At 33.0% G+C, this 21,510-nt stretch overlaps 1 protein-coding gene across 1 annotated transcript in view; it reads left to right on the plus strand.

Moving 5' to 3' along the window:
• Nucleotides 1–21,510, plus strand: part of LOC117114014 (adhesion G protein-coupled receptor A3-like) — a 72,282-nt gene that overhangs the window by 22,041 nt on the left and 28,731 nt on the right. The window contains exons 4-5 of the mRNA XM_033257541.1: nt 19,240–19,311; nt 21,381–21,455. Of these exons, the coding sequence (XP_033113432.1) occupies nt 19,240–19,311; nt 21,381–21,455 (147 nt within the window). The remainder of the gene's footprint in view (nt 1–19,239; nt 19,312–21,380; nt 21,456–21,510) is intronic.

Here is a 21,510-nt window from a genome sequence, read left to right on the forward strand (position 1 = left end):
AATACAATACATAGTTGAAACTGTGATATCTGAGCTGGAATTGTTTACGTAGTCGTGTTTTCGGGCCAGGCGGTGGCAACATCGCACAGAGCTAAAGGCACAATGGTTTGGGTAGCATGCGTGTTAGCTTCTGGGCCAATGGGTCTCAAATGGTGCCGCATTGTGTTATACATTGCACAGTTCTGATCAGGAACAATGCTTGTCAAATCCACCATAAGAGTGAATCAATACAGGTAGTTGGTTGGCTTTACTATGGCTAGTCAATGCATTAAGATGTGCAATTAAACAACTCTAAAAATCTATCAACACACCTGAATGCTTTTGGTGTTGGCTGGGTGACAACACGCATTTGTCTTCTTCGATAACTTGGAAGATAAATCGCAAGAATTTGATGATGTTTATGGATGGTGTCTGAACTTGCACCAATGCAAACTAAAGGTGTTAAGACACGTGTATTGATCATGATTGAATACTGTAATTTTTTACAAGGAGTTATAATCGCTTAAAGTCATACTCTCCAATTTACGACCTTTACTCCTCATTATTACTGTTAATTACTTGCATTTACCAAACTACTGTAAGATAGGAAAATATGAAACCTTTAATGAACATAGAATGTATTTGTTACCAGGAATATTGATGAGCATTTACAGTACATGGTATTTATCATAAACATACAATAAATCTAAATGATTAAAGGATACGTATGTGCTACTACCTGTGTCAACTTTAATTGATAACTTTAAAAAACGAAGCATAAAAAACAGTCATTACAATACACTTTTTATATATATTCTATTATTAATTATTGTTATTGTTGTTGTTAATATTGTTGTCATTGTTGTCTTCATCAGTCACACATCGATTTGGTATGTACTGTAGTAAATAACGGTAAGTTTTCTGACTTCTGTCAAATGAATAATATGAATGAGGCATAAAAACATTTCGGAAATAATGTAGGCCAATAGATAAATATAGTAATAAATGTAAATATAGATTTCCACATCCATACATACACTCATTAAATACCTAAAAATATTGTACAAAATGTAGAGATTTATATTGTGTGATTATGATGTGGTATATAATGTTATATAACATTCAAACATAAGGTTTTAATATTTTGAATGAATATGTCGAGATATGCTAATCATAATTTATGATAATGATTGGATTATCGTAGTGGAGTAATTGCGATTAAATACAGTTAATGGTAAGCCACACAACAAGCTTCCTCCCATTGGGCAAAGGATGCCTTTGAGGAGTCTATAACAAGCTTCAAGATTTTCTTTCATCAGACTTCTGTTTTTTAACTTCTACTGTAGGTAAATGCTGAAGGAAAGAATAAACACTACCCTGATTGAATTTCATAGGAGACCATCACATTTCCAAGTCCATGAATAACATGCACCTTCTTTGCATGATATTCTACTCTGAATGCGTGAGAACTCGGAGAAATATTGTTGTTGTAATTAGTGGCACTGTTGGGCACGTTATTGCTCCCTAATCATATCCCATGTAGTCACAAGAAGACGACATTTAAAGAGGTCACTCTAATGCTAGCAAAGTGGGCAAGCTAAGATAATATCGCAGAACTTTGACAGGAGGAGTCGCCTTAATGAGGATGAATTGTGCATGGTTGGACAAAGTAAACATGTAATCTTCCCTGAGTCTACCCTGGCCCTGTGCGCCTTAAATGTAGTTATAGGATTTCATGAGCTGTCAAGAAGTGTTTATTGTGGTTAATTAGAGTAGAACAGTGTTATTTGATAATGAAGACCCTCTTCAGAACGATGATCTTGCAATTAGGGAAGTTCAGTTATACTGTAAAACTCGAATCTGACGAATAAAAATGGCTGCCTTCTTCCAGTTAGTTATTTGTAATCACATGTTAGTTGTCACTGATAGTAATCAAATTAAAATTGAAATTGTTTATTATTTTCCTAGGTAATGTAATTTATTGTAATTTGATTTATATAGCGCTGTATACAGAAAAGCTTGGGGTGTGAACTGAGCTAACTGGTAAACTGGTATCAGCTACTGTGATCTGTCCAGGTGTCAACTAAGAATCCTTTCATATTTATTGCAGTATTTGAATTTTTCAATTCATGTTTGTTTTTATTTCGCTCGGACATTAATCCCAACAAAAGTTTCTGAGCAATGCCTGACCATGCTGACTTGCGTTCCCTGTAAGAACATCGTCTTCTATCATGCTAATTCTGGAGGAACCACTGATTACTGTCTCTGTTTAAATCACCGGAATAAAATATGGGCATTGAAATAGATATATATATAGAGAGAGACGTATAGATAGTGGTTGGCCATTGAAATAGATATAGCATAGTTAGACACAGATACTGTAGATAGTTACAGTAGATGGCAATAGACATAGAGTTGGGTATGTTGCGGAGAGATATTAAAGCTAGTCTTTGGACCAGCTGTCAGATGTCTGAGTTCCTTTTAGTATAATTTCATCTCCAATATGTTTGACAAGGTGAATTTCTCTGAACAAATACGTTTCTATCCATATTGTGAAGGTAATTTATTTTATTTTGTTGTATTTAATATTTTTTAGTCTGGAAAGTGACAATAACTAATGGTATGTCAGGATTGATAAGTAGAAAAATCTGCCATCATAAATCTTTCCCACTGGGAATAATAGTTAGTTCTTATATGGTTTTTTTTTCTTTGCTAGATGAATCTATCGGATTGCCTTTAGAAGCGCGATTGATTTGTCGGCAGTTTCTAATACCCGACAGCTGTCCTGTACTTGCATCCAATGTGCACTTTACTCGATAAGCCCGTAATGAGGACTCGAGTAAACCCTACCCATCATGTGTAATCCTGCTGTAAAATGCTATTACATATTCTTGTCAAAATGTAGGCTAGGTCACATGGTTATACTGTAGTAGTCAGTCATATTTTAATGTCTTTATGTACTAGAGTTGTTTTTTCCGCCTCTTGCAATATGAGATTTTTATGCAGGTCTTCATTATTGAAAACAATTTTAAGAAAAGCATACTGTCCCCATTGGGATCTGAATCTAAGATCCACTGCTCAATTTCTGTACTACCAGCAAAAGGGAAAAGGCCTTATGTTCCAAGGAAGGTGCTTTACATATTTCTCAAAATATATAAAATGTGCTATCTACAATAATAAAAATGGATGTAGTAAATTCTATCCTGTGTTCATTTAATTTGAATCAATCAAAGTGTACATAACCTGTATAATATTTTAATATTTATCTTTGTCCAATTATTTGCCCATGCCATGATGTGTGCATGTCTTTGTGGTGTTTAGGTCAGATTTTTGTCAGTAATACTATAATACAAGTCCTTTGTCACGAGTATGGAAAATATGGTATGGTAGGCCCTATATTATGTATTGTATTGCAATTTGTATAATATACATCATAATGTAATATTATGAATGTTGTCTCACAAAGGAGCGGTTATAAATTTTAATCACAATTTGGTTTCTGAATGTATGTATTAATTTCCTTTACTGTTTATAAACAAAAAGAAATCTTTCATACTTGAAAAAATTTGATTAACCCTGTAGTATTAATATAATGGAATCATCTGTTTGGTACACCCCGGGATTACTGTTTGATACTTACCTGCCTACTTGAAAACAATGGAAACAATGCCTTTAAAATAATGAAACCATCTATTTGATACGCCCCTGTTTAAGAAGCTACCTGATATTCAGATTCATCTTCCTATGATCGTAAAATAGAACATGAATTAGTACTTATTTTGTAAATGTCAGTGTTTTACTCAAACAACAGATTTTATTTTAATTTATTCATTCATTCATTCGGGCAACTACCTAATTTTATTCAACCTATCAGGCCATCGGCTCATGAGGCCATAAATGTACAGTAACAACAACAATAACATGATCAATATTTATTATTAGATGCGACTTTCTCTTTTCTAATATTGAAAGCAACGTAAAGGATCTAGATAACTAAACTTGTAACTGAGTATCTTTGAATAATCTTAGGAATTTATAATAATTTATTTTATTATTACCCACATATGTTAAGACAAACTTACAGTACCTGTACAGACAACGTGCTTTACAAAAACTCCTACTGTATTATCAGGCCTTGGGAGTGGAGTTATATTTGTTCATGAGAAAAACTCCTGTTACCGACATAGGAATTGAACCCAGGATCATGGGATTGGAAGGCAAGCACCTTAACTACCAAGCTATACAACCTCAGATATTTATGAAAAATTTGAACATTGTTATAGGCCTATACAGTATTTTAAAACACTCAGGCTTTTACAGTAGCTACTGTACAGTACATGAGATCAAACAATTCCCGTAGACCTATTTTAGTCATTCATAACAGTTGGCTTTAATAACTAAACATGATATTTATTGTGTTAAAACAGGTGAATTTTCTATTAAAATCAATATTGAACCATAAAAATTTTGTCCCTTGAATACTGATATTGTGATATTGAACTAGAAGGTTGGGAATTCTAAGCACCCACTAAAGCAACAATTTCAGTGTTATTAGTTTTCTTCAGTGTACATAGTCATTTGTTGGTAAGGTGATGGCAAGTCTAACAAGTGTTTGAATGAAAACAGTTTGTTTGATGAAACAGACATTTGTTTTGATTTAATTTATGAATGGTAACCATATCGGTTCAATATTTTGTTTTAATAAACCACAGAATATTAAATCAATATTTCTTAATCTTTGCTCCAATGGTTTGAAGTGTGCATGGTATTATATTTTCTTCATATAGCCATCAGTAGGCGACATAGATTGAGAGACTCCGAAAATGATTTTTTGGTCTCAGATTGCTGTTTCCAAGCATCTACTGTAGAGGTAGATTGGTATTGCCTGACCAATCACTAATGCTTCTCCATCCCTGCCATGTTCTCTATAATATCATGCTTTCTACTATAATGCCTACTGTATATTAAACTATAATACATATGCAGTCTAAAAAATATTGGCTTTCTGGACAATTTAGTTTTAATTTTGGTTTCCTTTATTTTTTTTTGTTTTGTTTGTGAATCTCAATTTATAAATTTTATATTTTTATATGTCTTTTTAGATGTTTGTCTTTCACCTCTAAGTTGTCTATATTTTTAGAATAAATTATAAACTTTTTTTGTGTACTTAACAGTATCTCATGATTTTAAGAGAACAGAACAGATATAGAGCGAAGTAATTGATAGTTCATAGCAAAGAACTTAATGAATACAGACAAGAAGATGCTTATAAAATCTGCCACACTACATAAAAGCGGTGTTACAAGCTTAATAAAGAAGAAGCTTCCGAAGATGTTTCTTTAGAGATGCTAAAAATGGTAATGATGCGTTGAGACTAAGAACAATGAAAATCCAAAGATAAAAAGGTGAATGAACTTGTGCGTAATTGAAATTATTGTGTTGTACACGTAAGAAATGGGCAATGTTTGGCCGATAGCAAATGACGCATTATTATTGTTAGTGGGAATTATTACTTAATGTACCAGCATTTATGGTTGTAGAACTGATGGGAAAGATGAAGTATAATGATGATAATTGCACTTCAAATCTATTTCAAATTGAATGCCTTAGTTTAATTAGCAATATAACATTTGTATTATTTGTAATAATTTTTATATACCACGTTTCTACAATGTAATACAGGTAAGGAAAAAAATTAGTAATTAAAATGATTAAAAATTAACCAATTAAAAAAAAATATATATATATATATATTATATTGCATTATACTGTATCACCGCTCACAAGATACAATTGATGAAATATTAGTTGAAACATATGTTAAAAATATTCTATTTATTCATTACATTGCTCTCTGATAAAATTTGAATTAAAAGTGCGAATAATGGACTTAAATAATGAAGTAGTGGTAAAAGATTGCATTAATATTAAGTGAAAACAAGTGATATTTATATTACCATCTTTATCTGTCAATTTGAGTTGAAAATTTCAGATAAAAATGATTGAATACATTCCTTTATTACAGTATTAAATGCAGATGAAGAGAAAGAAGAGTAATTGTATTGCATGATGTAGGGTAACTTGTTTATAGGAGGCGAAAATGGATCAAGTTAATTTTTGATGTATTAGTATTTCCCCCAGCCATGCTAGTCTTGCATGTTTATCATCTAAGATGAAACGTTCGCATTTTCATGTTCAATTACCATTTCAACTTCATTTCAAGTAGGCGAAAGATTGATATTTCCTGCATTTTTTAAACTATAAAGTAGTTCAATTGATATACAGTATTCATAGTATAGAACAAAATAGAGCACTGATTAGGTGAATGAAGTTAATGATGACATTTATTAATAATTATCGATTGGAAGAGGTTAATTTGGGGTTTTTATATGTCAAGTGTGGAAGGTTATGCCTTTGCATGAAATAAGGTCGAAGAGTTAATATCGTCTCCCAGGTGATGGCTACATACTTAATATTAAGCATTCAGTACAAAGAAAAGACGTGTCTCACTGAATAAAAAATCATTATTCAGTGAATCCTACATTTTGATTGCTATTTCCATTGAAAAATGCAAGCTAGTAAGTAACATACTGTATTTGATAATAATAATTCCTGGAGTATAATAAAATCTCTCATATAAAAACAACCTTGGGAGAATACAAAGATGTATCATCAGTGTTGAGTTTAGGCCGATAAAAAAAATGATTAGTTTATCACCCTTCTAAAGTATTGGGAAATGTTCGGGGGAAAAATATTTTCAATTTTTTTTTTTAATTTGCTTTCAGTTTTTAGTATATAATTAGTAGATATTGTTTGTATTATCTCAATCATGTATTTTACTTTAAATATCAGTGCATCAGCAAACAACCCAAGGGCAATATTTGGCTTTAGAAAAATGAAAAGACTCCCTTCCCTCATCACGTTTCCAGCCTAGATAGGATGATAAACTAATAATAATTTTTAATGGGCCTTATAAACATGAAGAATAAATATTTGAAATTCTAGCTTTGTGTACAGTGTTTAGCATGTTGTAATTTAGCTTTGAACGGGAAATTATATTGATAAATATTTTCCTCATCAATTAACAAATGCGTAAATTATCCCGCTCCTATATTTTTGAATTAGCAACAACTAAAAAGCTTTGATCGTCAGTATGTGCTTTACATTATTACCCCGGCCTTTAGAACACATACTCTTTACCCTGGGGGAGAATTCCGCACTGTTTCAACTAATCAGCGAATTCTAACCTACCAAGTACCGATTTAGAATTATACTCTTGGGTATGGACAGACAACCTTAGGTAAAGTGCTTTGCCGAAGTAAGTTAAATGCACTGTAAGGGGTTTATGATATTGTAGGAGATAGGTTTGGTGGAATTGTCTTAGATTCAATGCCTTGAACATGGTAATTTGACACAGGTAGTATTTAGTTTCATTTTTTTAATCTAATGGTGAACACAAGTCTGTTAACTTAGTTGTGGTAAATACACATGGCACTCACGATTCACTGCTGCTTACAACTTACATTTATTTTGAAAAAATGTATAAATTAATCATCTCTCTACAAGATATTAAGTATTTCCAACAATTTAGGTAGGCCTACTTTTTCAAGTCTACTTCGTGAATAAAATTTAAAAAAATATATATATATAAACTTGTGTTTATGCTGACTAAAATTCAATTAATAAAAATTAATTATAGAAATTAATGAAAAATAATGGTTGTGAAAAAAAGGTTAAGAAATGTGAGTATAGTTAATAAATACTGTAGAAGAGCAAAATTAAAATATGAATTTTAGACCAGAATAAGATATCTATGTGTTACCCAACAATGACCTATATACAAGTTCTAATATTCACAATTTTGAAATGGATACTAACAGGATCAAGTAATTTGATCCAAAATGTACGCATTATACTTCGATTGATCCAATACAACCAGAACACATGGTAAAGACATTGATTGATGTACTCAATCCAATTGAGAACTCTGTAAACCTCCATCCACACTATCATGTTTATAAAGTTCTGTTCACCCTAGTATCAAATTATATGTGATAAATAAATGTGATATGCCCAAATTTGGGTGTAATATGAGATCATCATGCCCATATATGGGCACATCACTAAAAAATGCCTTAAGCTCTGTCCACACTCCCATGGTTATAAAGCTCTGTTTACACTATCAAATTTTAAGTGATAAATGAATGTGATATGCCCATATTTGGATGTAAATATGACACCATTATTATTACATCACACAATTTTGTCACATTACTGTAAATTTGATAGTGTGGACAGAGTGTAAGGTACTGTAGATTATTTTGTGATTTTCCCATATATGGACATGATGATGTCATATTGTATCTCATCCATATGGACAGGTCAGATATTTGTCACATAAACCTAATATCATGTGGAAAAAGCTTAAAGGGTTACAATATGTTAGCATAGTGTCCATTGTGTATGGCCAGTTCAGTGAGCTTTATATATGAAGAAATTGTTGGGGATTGCACAATGATATAGTACATGGTCAATTTATCTGCATTATTATGTTTGTTCGACTGTATTGGAATTTGATTAGTAGGTGGCCGCAGTTTATTAGATTTGCACACGTTTGTCAATATCTGCTAGCATTTGGTGTTGTTCTTAGTTGTTTTGATTGCATCTCATTTACTTCTCAGATCCCTAATGTTTTAATATTCAATATGGTTGGTAGCTGTTCACTACTGCCTACTGTATGTTCCTGCCCCACTGTGTGGAAATATCTGTAAATAGCATTGTATTTTTTAAAGCATTTGTTCAATATGTATTTAGAAAAATAATACATGTGTTTTAAGGATAATGCCAACATGCATCAATGCACTTTACATTATTAGTGCTTGCCAATGGATAAAACACCCATGGAACACATAACCCCGCTCCCTAAGGGTAGTCTCTATAATGTCGCAGCTAGTAATCAGCCGATTAGTATTTGAACTAAGTAACTGTAGGCACCCATTTATACTCCTAGGTGGAGAAAGATAACATTGTTAAAACCATACCAGTTTTTTTAAAGTACAGCACTTGTAAATTTCAAAGGTTATAGATTTCTACAGCATAACTTTCATCTTTGTAATTATTTTGCACCTGACTCTTCCTTCAACTCTAGTCTGTGGTGGCTGAGGATATTTTCAGGTAGGTGTCCACTGCCTAACAATTGTATCCCATTCCTTTTTTTCAAATCACCTAGGTAGAGGCCAGAAATGTGCTGGATGGTTGGCAGATTATATTCTTAGGAGATTTTGGATCATTCTTATGCAATATTTTTAGTACTGTAGTATAACCATTATGTGCATATAAATATAACTCAACGACTACAAAATTTTACTCCAATTCTTAAAAACAATAATTTGAATTCTAAATGAAAGTAGCAGTAGTAGCAGCATAGGTGGATATAAGTGTGGAGATGGGTGGGGGTGTTGGTATAGGGAAAAAGAAAAACAAATTTCATTCAAATTTTTTGTTCTAGTGCTATTTCCGCTCATTAACATAACATTTCGTACCCCAACCCTGGTGGGGCTAAAGTGGTCTGAACCCATCATCTGTAATATTGACTTATTGGGCGTTTGAACATCCGCTACAAATGATATATATAATAATTATTAGAAAATTCACACAAATGATTTTTCCTTTGCCTCATGCAGTTAGATACATGTATATTACTTCGGCATGATTGTGTAAATTTGTAGACGATTTGAACGATTCTTTTGTTGTTAGGAGCTCAAGTATGATTTTGTAACATTGACTTGAAATTGCAGGTGTATCGAGGAAGTATGAGATTAATGTCAGGCTTATTCAATTACCTGGCAACCAGTCTCACAGGAAGCCTTCTATTCTTACCACGATGAAAAATCTGCTAAACAATCGGCACAAACATTACAACGCCCATCTGATCAGCACGATCATTGGGCAAGTACTAATAGCCGATAAATAATACATAAAAAATGTCTATTCATTCACTCACAATTACATCTCTTTCTCTGTTTGTATCTGGCTTACTATACTCTCATAAATGTATATATGGAATCAGTGGGAAATATTGTCCATGGAAATTGCTCAAAAATGAGGGGGCACAATTAGTTTGTGCTAAGTCATGAATGTGCTACTACTGTAGGTAAACCTTCGTTGTAGAATTCGGCACAATATAAATCCAAGCTCATTTTGATGTTTTCTGTTTGTGCAAGGTTTAATTTCTTTTTTCCACAAAAGAAGCACATTTGTTCACATTGTTTTTTCTACAACATGAATCAATATATTTGCAATGTGTCCAAAACTCTTGATATTACTGGCTTAGAGAGGAGATCAGAGATAAATCATGTGACAAAACATAATGAATTATTCCTGTCGGCAATCATGGTTTGATTGGCATGGCAACATGGCTGGAAGTTAAGTCTAACATTTTGTAAGTAGATGTATGTAATATGAGGGCTTGTTGCTATAGATACAGAGAATGGGAAAGCTTAAAGTAATTATGCTTCTAGCATGTTTGAAATATAGAATCTATAAATAGACCACATCTTCATATTTTACAAATCTCAACATAAAAAACATTGCTTAAGATTTTGTATGATCATGCCTAGACATTTATGGAATAGAATGGAAAATATAGAAACTTATAACCTTAGTGGAATAAGGGGTTGGCCAGCCCCTTCCCCTTAATATGTAGTATTGATGACTTAAACATACAAATTTTATGTGACAAATTAGTGTGAATTGCCCATATTTATCGACATGATGTTGTCATAAAACATCCATATACTGTATAGGCAATAAAAATGTCAATATAATTAGCAAAAAGTATAAAAAAGACTGTTTTGGTAGATTAAAGTTTTGGATATAGACCTAAAATTGACAATCCAACATTATTTTACCTTTTTCTACTATATTTTATATTACATCATTTTACAGCCTTTGATTCTTTTTATGGTGTATTATTAGCGTTTGTGCAATTTATTGCTTCAGAGAGTTGGAAAATCTACAGTGACTTGTATGCAGAATTTTGAAATGTTTTTTCTTGCGGTGATTGTGAAATATCTTTTGAACTGATGAGTTCGATTAGGTTGATGGTCACGTTGGGAAAAAGTTAAAATTGGGAGAAAACCAAAAAGTTGGCGGAATGAGAATCATGCTCGTTATATTGCAAGCTATTCAAGGATTGCGTGATTTAAGAGAAGATTTCCCAACCTGCATGAGACTTTCAATATGCCGATTTTAATGCACATTACTCGTGATGTGAGTTTGATGCATTCAGTGTCATACTTCAAGTAGTTTGACTGTCAAGTTCGCTTTGATATCACATCAGAATGCTTACGATACGTGTCCCCTAGCTAGTATCGCAACGATACCTTTGATAGCATCAAGTCCCAGTATGCTCGGTTAATCAACACCGACAAACGCTATTATTTCATTATTGCCAGAGCGTTATTTCTTGCGAATGTGCGTGTCATTATCTTTGGAAATACCGCTTTCATTACGCCAAATTGTCGACTTCTTGCAATCAGTACTCTTTCATTTATGACTCCCATAAGTGTTTTTGAAAACCTATTATTATAATGAGGTGAGAGATTTATTTAGGGTGTGAATCGGCATACATTCTTAAGACGGCATTTCATGCAGTCATTTACAGTTTGTTATGACAAAGTTCAACTTATCTTCTGGTAAGCCATTTAAACTTTTTAATTTATTTTAATGTATATTTTATAGTAATAGCTATAATATTATGGTATACATTAATATATTGCATTTGGAACATACGTAAAAGAGAATTGCATGATATTGTATAACTACAAATTGATTGATTGATTGATTGAATGATTCAGTTGTTTGCAGATTACTTTTCAGATTGTAAATGTGAAATTTGTATTGATTTTTATTTTCTAGACTAGATCCATTTAAAGTGTTGTCCACACTCAAACTTCATGTGACAAATAACTGCAGTATGCCCATATTTGGGTGTAATATGACATCATCGTGCCCATATACTGTATGGGCACATCACACAAATTTGTCACATAAAATTTAATAATGTGTACAAAATTCCTTTCAATTAGAGTGAAAGCACATTAAATATATGAGTGTTTAGTCATTCATTTAATTTAGTTACCTTTCCAATTAGATAGGTTATTTTATTGTTTAGATTCTTCTATACAGTAATACCTGTATGTAGTGATAGTAACTTAGTTTTAGCAAAGCGTATAAAATTGCAAGAGGTCCGACTCTTGGGGTTTTGTTGAAATGCAACCCTATCTCGGAAAGTATTACCACGACTTAGAGGGCGTTTTTGAAAAGAACACAAGTGTCTTTCATATTGAATGTGCACTGCTTGAAGAATGCCTGTTTGTTTTTTTTTAACACTACTCCTGTCAGATTCGAATCATAATAGGGCACCCCCTATCTCGTGTTAGTACTTTGTTTCCATTTCATTGCCTGCATGCAAAATCAGGACAGTAGGACTTCTTGTAGTTCTGTACTCTTTGATGTTAGTATTTAAACCTGATAAATGATGTTTTTCTTTAGTGATTTGGAACAAATTTCATCATACGCAGTGTGCCACAGCCTGTATCCTTCGGGGTGAATCCTAGCTGTCCATATAATATTGAATAATTATTTATTGGTCCTCATTCTGATTGGAAATTGGAAATTTGGGCTGGGCCCCTGGGGACTCGCTGCAGCCACAGTGCAGCACCACCTGACCTAACAACAATATATAATGGACGAATGCAAACATTGTCCTTAACCCATCTCAATATGAGGGTTATTTGAGGAACCAAGCGATCAGACGCCAATTAAAAAATTGACGCTGGCCAAGTTTGAACTGAGGTCTTCAGCACAAGAAGCAGGAACAAAAGGGAGCTTTCGATTACGCAACGACAGTAGGACGTAGAACATAATGACGTCACTAAAAGTCGTCTGCGCATGCGATAACGTTAAGGTCACCTCGTTGCAGTGCCGGATTAACCATTAGGCAAATAAGGCACAAGCCTTGTGGGCCAGGCAAAAATGATGGGCCATCAAAAGTTGGACTGCAATATTATTTACACTCTATTTTCCGGTATTATTAGGCCAGAAAACTCGGAGACATTCTACTGTTAGAGTTGTGGCAGAGTAACGCTTCTCTCCGACACGAAAGATTTTGTGCCTGCGGCCATCGGATGTTCATGGGGTCCATTCAATTAACATTTATGGGCCATTTCCAAAATGTGCCTTGAGGCCAGACGATGCTTAATCCGGCACTGCCTCGTTGAGTAGATTCTGGAACGCAATTTTGCCAAATCTACGTATGCAGAGAACGTAGGATGCCAGGTATGACAGTCACGCATGAGTGATTCCGTTCTAGCGTCGCCGCGCACAAATCGAAGGCTCCCTTATACCTCTCAGCCAACCAACGGCTTAGATCCATGTATGCCAACTTAGTGCCAATTTAGTTTACTAAAAGGAACAAGACCGAAATAAATAGTTGAAATGGAAAAGAAACAACAATTTTAAAATAGGGGAAAGATTCCACAATCATAGTCCTGTTGAGAATGCAAGCTGAGTTCATAGTAGTACTAATTTGCCTCTACCCTACTTAGGTGTATTCCTATAATATATACTTAACAGGACCAATAAAAAAGAATGATTAGTTTTATCATCACAATCTGCATCTCTTCTATAGTATTTCCAGCCTAGATAGGATAATAAATTAACATTTTTTTTGTTAGGCCTCACAGAATACTTTTATTCCAAATCATTCACGTCCTAATGTACCACGTACCCATACATTATCACTGGATGGAGAGCGATAATAATTGTAGCGGTGTTTTCGAATGCTTCCAAATCTAATATAATCTCTGCTGTATAAAAATACGAGATCTAAATAACTGATTGCCGCTATCGTAATGTATTGCGCATTAGTGGCTGGATTCAACCTGATTTTGTTAATAATTATAGATTATTGAATAGATGGTTATTGTCAAAGATTATCTCAAAGTTTATTCATTATATCCCTCTTATCATTAATATTCGCCACATCCTTACCAATTTTATTTATTACATTGTCTATAAGATTCTAATGACATTTACAGTATATAATGCCTACTGAAAACAAGTGACCAAATCTTAACATTTCTATAAAATCTGTCAAAACAAAATTGCACATGACTTCATTGCTAGTCTCATAGGTCAGAGGTTAAATTATAAATTCACGATATGATTATTAATGCATTGAAAATACCTCAATTACAGTTTCTTCACGAACAATGGCAAAAAAGTAGGTCATCTTCTGATTCATTTGTCCGCCATTAACCGTTAGCTATGCATCGTTCATCTATCATGTATCTCCGTTCATACACGTTTTAACTGCGCCATCAAACGTGTGAAGTTGAATTAGTTTTAATCGCATCAATTTGCCCAGGGTTCATCGTTTATCTCGTCTTATTCATTTAACATTGAGACATGATAAAGAAAGCGTGGAAAAGTTTTCAAATTTAGCCTCAAGCTTGTGTGATGCATTGTTCATGCAGTTAATGATAACAGAAGTTATATGCCCGACAAATATCGAGCCACTATAGGCTTTGAATATTTATATAATTCTAGAACTGTTTAATCAATAATATAATGCAAGCAAAATTTGATGTAAACTTACTGCGAGCTTTCGTCTATGTTATCAACATGACTTCGTCAATCGTCAATCACTTCTACGATCATTATAAGCAAACGAGATGAAACTATTTGAATATTTATATATTTATTTAATTTATTTCTGTATATTGTAGAAACTTTCTGTTCTCATGTAATAAGTGGTAAGTTAAAGAAACAGAGAAAGCACTATTCTTACTGAAAATATATTTAATAATTAAAATGACAATATTCTTGTATCTTTTATCTTTTTCTGTTATTTTCATTTATATTTTAGGAAAATAAAATGATGTATTACGTTAATTTTGGTTTCATTTATCCCTGGCATGTTTTGCTTCAGAATTCAAGTAAAATTGTACATTCTGTTTCCTTATATATAGTAGTTTATGTCTGCAGCATAGTCATTGCTTGGTATTGTCAATATACCAACAGCTAGCCAAAATATACTATTAAAGTTAATTTGAGATTAAGATTCCATAGGTTATTATATGGAATGCATGCAAATGAACTTGGTTGTAAACTAGTATCTAGTTTCTCTTGTAACAGGCAAGAATTATAAACCAAGAAAGGATATTTTCTCAAACTGGACACCTTCAGCTTTAGAATAGCTAAGGCTGTATCCCTAAAGAAAACAACCCTATTCACTGTCACCAAGGACTACAGAATTCCCAATCTTTGCCTGAAGGAAACTTAATCTTTGGTATTTAGTGTCTATTATTTTCAACAAGTTCTTTCATGGCAACTGTTTTGTTAAGTGAAGTGTCATTAATTCTCAAATAATGGAGCGAGTGTAAACTTGGAAGGAAGTACAGTATGTGTTCTTGAGAAGAGTGTGATGTTATCTCATTGTATTACTGTGCCATTCATCAAATAAACATCCTACCACAGGCAGACATATTTGACTTTATTGTGTTTTATAATTATAATTTTATATTGTTCTAATTGGTGAACTAAAATTATACCAAAATGTAGGCACAGTAATAATTGTATTTTCTATTATCAATACTATTTTATTGCATTCTAAAACGTACAACTTAACTATTTTTACATGCTGTCGTATTATTGGGATACACTTTATTGTGTCTGGTTTGTTTCCTTCGGGTTTTTTTTTTCAAAGAAATTGTGCAATTAAGTAGCTTGGTTTGAAATTAGAAGAGTCTGAAATATTCACTATTGGTATTACAAATTTCAATCCAGCATAAAAAAAAAAATTGATCAATACCTTTATTTTTAATTTGAGTTCCAGCCTGTTGCCACATGGCTTTTTGCCACCAAGCCTTTTGCCAAACAGCATTTTCCACCCGGCCCCTTTTTTCACCCAGCATTTTTACACCAGTCTTGCCTCTGAGGCCTGTTGCAAAAGGCAGTGTATTAAAGTCAGATTCCGGAGGATAAAAATTGTGTTGATATGTTGTAGGACTGATGTTTCTAAGACAATATTTAAAAACTGGGAAAAAAAAGTTTAGAAAAATCAGTTCTACAACATGTCAAATTTCCCCCCCCCCCACCTTCCTGAGCCTGACTTTTAAAAAGCCAGGTGGCAATGGACATATATCCCTATAATTGACATACACATTAAACCGTAAATAAATATATGAAAATAAATATATGAAAGTAAATAGTTGAGAAAAGTTTTTATGGGAATTTATATTTTAATATGGTGTCCTCTGGGAACAGAACTGTTGGAAATTACATAAATAATCTAAGAGAAACGAATTTTCATTAAAAGTTTATATTTCCCTTTAGATTGTCTTCTTGAAAACTGCAGATTAAATTGTCAGCGCAGGCAGTTTTTGTTGATTTATTTAGTATTGGCTTCAAACACATGTGCTATATGAGGTAACATTAAGAGGAGTGTGGTTTAAAGGGGTCAAAGGTGATGTGCTTTATAGCCAAAGATGTCAATAAATTGTAGTGATGGGAAGATGGGCACAAGGACAAGTGTCAAAACAATGTCAGGTGGTTTAACTCAACCAATCACAGGTTAGAAAGTGTTCCTGTAGTAGATTCAATTTATTTGACTTTTTTTCAGAATTTGTTTTAGAAATGTGTAATTTCCCTATATTAAAAAACAAAAGACAAGCAATTACAATCACATTAAAAAGTAAACAAAGAAATTGGAATAGAAATAAATACAAAAATACTAGGATTTAGTAGATATATAGATAGATAGAAATCTTTCTTTATTCTGGATACTCAGTCAGTATTGTTACACTGTCCTTCTCTCTGAAAATATGAAAGGAGAGCATGATACTAGGGATGGCATATGAAAAAACTATTAAAGCACATTTCCAATGTAGTCTATAAAATTTTGAATATTATATACATTTATTTTCTTCTTGAATTTAAAATTTAGTTTGTTTTGTTTTCTTTGTATCCTAGTAGATATTTTGTTTGGAAGAAGCATATAAGTACAAAGGCTATTTTTGGCTTTTTAATAAAAAGTCTTATGGTTGTAGCCCACTTATTTGTCATTTGAGTAAGGTACTTAATTATCTACTATTGTCCCTCCTCACCTAGAATAGGTACTTGGTAGTTTCTAATGTATGCTAAAAACTGATTACGGTACTAGCTGCATCAGTATGGAATACCACCAAAAGGCTGGATAGGCCTCTGTGCCTTTTTTCCATTTCATCCAACACTGTAAATACATTAAAACATAAATAATCAAATAAAATAAATTCAATATTATCCTAACACATACATATGTACACAAGATAACTTAATCTTTCTCAACCAAGTGGGTCATTGTTTGAACGTGATAGGAATTGAACTTAGGACATGTGAATTATAAGACAAGCATCAAGCTACAGTTACACTCTTCCATAGGTGTTTAGAAACCATACATTAGGCTGGAGTTTCTTAGGATTTGAACACACAATAATTTTACTGATGGTTTTAGTCTTCTTTTACTTATTTAATTTATCCTGGTAATTAATTGTGTCTCTGCTAGTTGGGACATCCCTTGAAAAGTAATTAGGTTCGCAGTTGGAGTTTCCTGGGCCAGAATTTTTGACAATTTAGTTTTTGTTTTGTATGTTTGCATTTTTGCTTGTTTGTTGTTTTTCCAGAATAAATTGAACACATGACTTGTGGATTGGTAGATAATATCTTATGGTTTATGGGTTGCTTGTTAAGTAGCCCTTATCATATGCTAGTTTCTAATAAGTAAGTTTGATAGGTATTCAATGACATTCTGTAGGGAATTGTTGAATAAAGTCAGATATTAAGGCCAATTTGCAGAGCATAAAAGCGGTATGAGATAGCGACAGAAACATTCTGTCGCGCCATGCAATCTATTTACACAGCACGCAACAATGCTGAGCGGAGGATGACAAGTGATGAGAGTCACTGTGGTCACTGATTGGTCAGAATGTTTTTTGCTGCGCGGCAGTCTTTTTTCAAAAAATATAAAACTATGCTGTGCTAAGCAAAATGTAGCTTTCCCATATAGTCATGTAGTGTACACTGTGGATCAACATCAAGAAAATAATTGGTTCTGGACATCTGGACTTAGGCTTAAAATTCCAATAAAGCTTAAGACAATTATTTCTAGTCTACAGTAGGCTTCCAGTCCAGTCCAGGCTTGGAACTTTACCAGGAAAGCAAAGCTTCAGATAATTTGGTCTGGTTTTAGGGTGGTTCTGGTCCATAGGCTTAGCCAGCTAGCCGTCCGGCCGTCTATTGGACGGCCTACAATTATTTAGGACGGCCACTTTTACCGAGACGGCTTGGACGGCTTGGCCTAATCAGCTCGGCCCAGCCTAATTGGGCCTGGTCTTAGTCTACCGTTAGCAAATTCTTTATATTCTTCAAATATATCGAATATTACATTAAACTAAAGCTAAATCATTTTTACGTTTGATAAAAAGCAATATTTATTGATTGAATGTACGTTGTTTTCGTACCAATATTCGGTGGGGATTCCCAAAGATGGGCGTGGCTCGCCCATCGGCTCAGTGCCACGCATACTGGCTTCCATATTTGACGGCCTATTTTGTTTTTCTGGCTAAACCCTTGTTCTGGTCTTAACCATGGTCTTACAGTTCAGCATACTCTGTTGCAGTTTCTTCGGAAAGAATAAATATATATATTTGTTCAGTTCAATTACTTTGAGCTGTTTGTTGGTTTACCTGTAATCCATCGAGTCCGAGAAGTGTTGCGTCCGTATTTGATTTGATTGAAAAATACTTAACTAATAATACTTAGAATCTGACAAGTCTTTTGCTGTTAGTTGACATAAAGATTCGGTTTAAGTACATAATCCACGAAAGCTACTCCCAGCTCTTGAATCTTAATGTCAGAATGTGTTAGTTTCCTAAAGAATTGGATGACCTTTGACCTCCATGTAATGCTTACACATAAATGATGTTTATTTGAATAATGCTATATCTGTCTCTTATACACATCTAGATGTGTATAAGAGACAGGTCTAATGTCGATTGACCATGGATACAGGCATGTGTATTGGTTTACTACACTGTATGTTGAGGACAATGAATAAAGTAGGAGTTTTGTAAGTATGGTGGTAATTAAAGAAAAATTGATTTTTTTTAAGAATGGTAGAAAAATATTGATTATTGAATGCTGTATTTTACTTTTCAGGGACTTGAGCAATAACCGCATATCTATCATAGAACCAGATGCATTTTTACCACTTGGGAAGTTAAAGAAACTGTAAGTTTAATGTTTTGTTTTCAAGTTCACTTACCTGCCAATAATTAAACTAATTGGACTCAACAAATTATGTGTTTCTATTGACGTCAACATGCCCATATAGATGTGATTTGACATTATCATGCCCATATATAGATGCAATATGACATCTAAATGCCCATTATTATAATAGATGTGATATGATACCATGCATAATAAACATAAAATTTGATAGTTTAAATAAAACTTACAGTAAATGTATAGTTCTGGAATTATTTTGGACTGAGGCCCATTTTTTAGTTGCTCAAAATATGGGGCACCTTTGTGCTTAATTGCTAATTTGAGTGCCCACACTGAAAAAAGATTGACCCTAATCATTGTATTGTAGCAGTTCAGAGCAAAGTGTAATCTGAGATTTGAGTTGTCTTGGTTAATTGATAACTACTGATCTTACTGTATATAGTTTCATGAACATTGCTCTAATGCATCATTTGTATTGCAGAATATTTATGATCTTATTAGTGTTAAAATATATATTTACAATATACAATGTGAATATTCATTGTCTAAATTCATAAATATTCAATTACCATTGTCATGAATATTTTATGAAAAACATTTGAAAAAAAATATAGAAGACATTTAGGCATCTTGGAAATTGTCAATGTGTATTTATATATTATGTAACTGTACATTTACTCTTGCCTTTCTCTTAGAGTAATTTTAAACATTCAGTACTTTACTAAATTACATTGCCATTACTGATTCTAAATGTTGCATGCTTAGCTTCAAATTAACATATTATCACTTGATTGATTGAATTCTTATTTGCCAAATGTTATATTTAAAACTGTTTTTACCAGTTAATTAACTATCAGTGTTTTATGCAATATTTTCAAATTAATGGCAACTCCATAAATTTAGGGGAGGGGGGAGTGGATTGAACAAGGGTGCTGCCTAGAGGCTTGGTCAGGACTCTGAATAAAATCTCTAATGGAGTTCATGGGCAAAATTTTATGATTTCAAATAGTCCAAATTATGCTTTTTTCAGCTGTATATCTTGTAGTATTTTGGAGCCATGTCTTAATTTAGAGCCGGCGTTGGAAGTCGTGGCACATATGTTTGGTTTAAGATGGGGATGTTGTAGATAATTTTGCAGGCAATGCATCTACTCATCCTGTTCCATTATCATCATGTCACTTTACATTATATGTGCAGCAGTATTTCTGATACTTATTACTTCCTACATATGCTGTTTCGTTGCTCGAAATTTGCCGCGTAATGCGTGTAAGATATCCGACATTCTACAAAATATGTGGTCATTGTCGGAGATTGTGCTTAGCCCGTCAAACAGTATTATGCGCAAAGTTAGACAGATATCGTCATGTGGCTGTTTAATTGACGCAGTTCGCCGCAAAAACAAGTGTCTTATGCTTACTCATGTCTCCCGAGCCATGGTGTCAAATTTCTCTGTGTCAAACCGCTTTTTTGCTCAATATCTTTCACTTCAAAGCATGGAATACATTTTTCTGACAGGAATTTCATTCTCCTTAATAATAAATTTGTCAGGTAAACCACATCTACCCATTAATATTGAATAGGAATCATGCTATTTGAAAGAAAATTATACCAGTGAACAGAAATTTTCTTTTATATATTTTAATATTACATAGATCTGAAAATTAGGTATTCAATTTTAGAATATTTGAAATAGAATTTGTAAAAGTCAATTGAAAAAGCTTTTTATTATAAATCTTAAGTGTCATTGGAATTTGATAACCAAAATTACACATTTTAAATTAAGTAATTCTGTAGTTTCATTGATTTGAATTTATTTTTAAGGTGGATTTCTATATTTTACCACAGACACTGTACATTTTAACTATCTTGATGTTTCCTTGCACTTTCATTAGTTTTAGACATCTTCATGAAAAAGAAACAAAATTTGTCTTCTGTCATCTGTACAGTAGTGTAATAAAATCTGTATTTAAATTTATAAAGGTGATTTTGAGTGATTTGACAATTTTATTTTCGATGTTCCTGATGTGTTGATTATAAATTTACTTAAAATTGTCTCTGTCTTTTTTTAGGGATTTGTCAAATAACAATCTCAGGACAATAATCAACAGTTCCTTATTCAATGGATTGGACAGTCTGGAAAAACTGTAAGTGAAATGGATGTATATCTTTAATTAATTAAGAAGTCCTGAAATAACATTT

Source organism: Anneissia japonica, unplaced genomic scaffold, assembly GCF_011630105.1.
Source record: "Anneissia japonica isolate Jap-2015-1 unplaced genomic scaffold, ASM1163010v1 scaffold281_len866295_cov195, whole genome shotgun sequence".
Classification (NCBI taxonomy): domain Eukaryota; kingdom Metazoa; phylum Echinodermata; class Crinoidea; order Comatulida; family Comatulidae; genus Anneissia; species Anneissia japonica.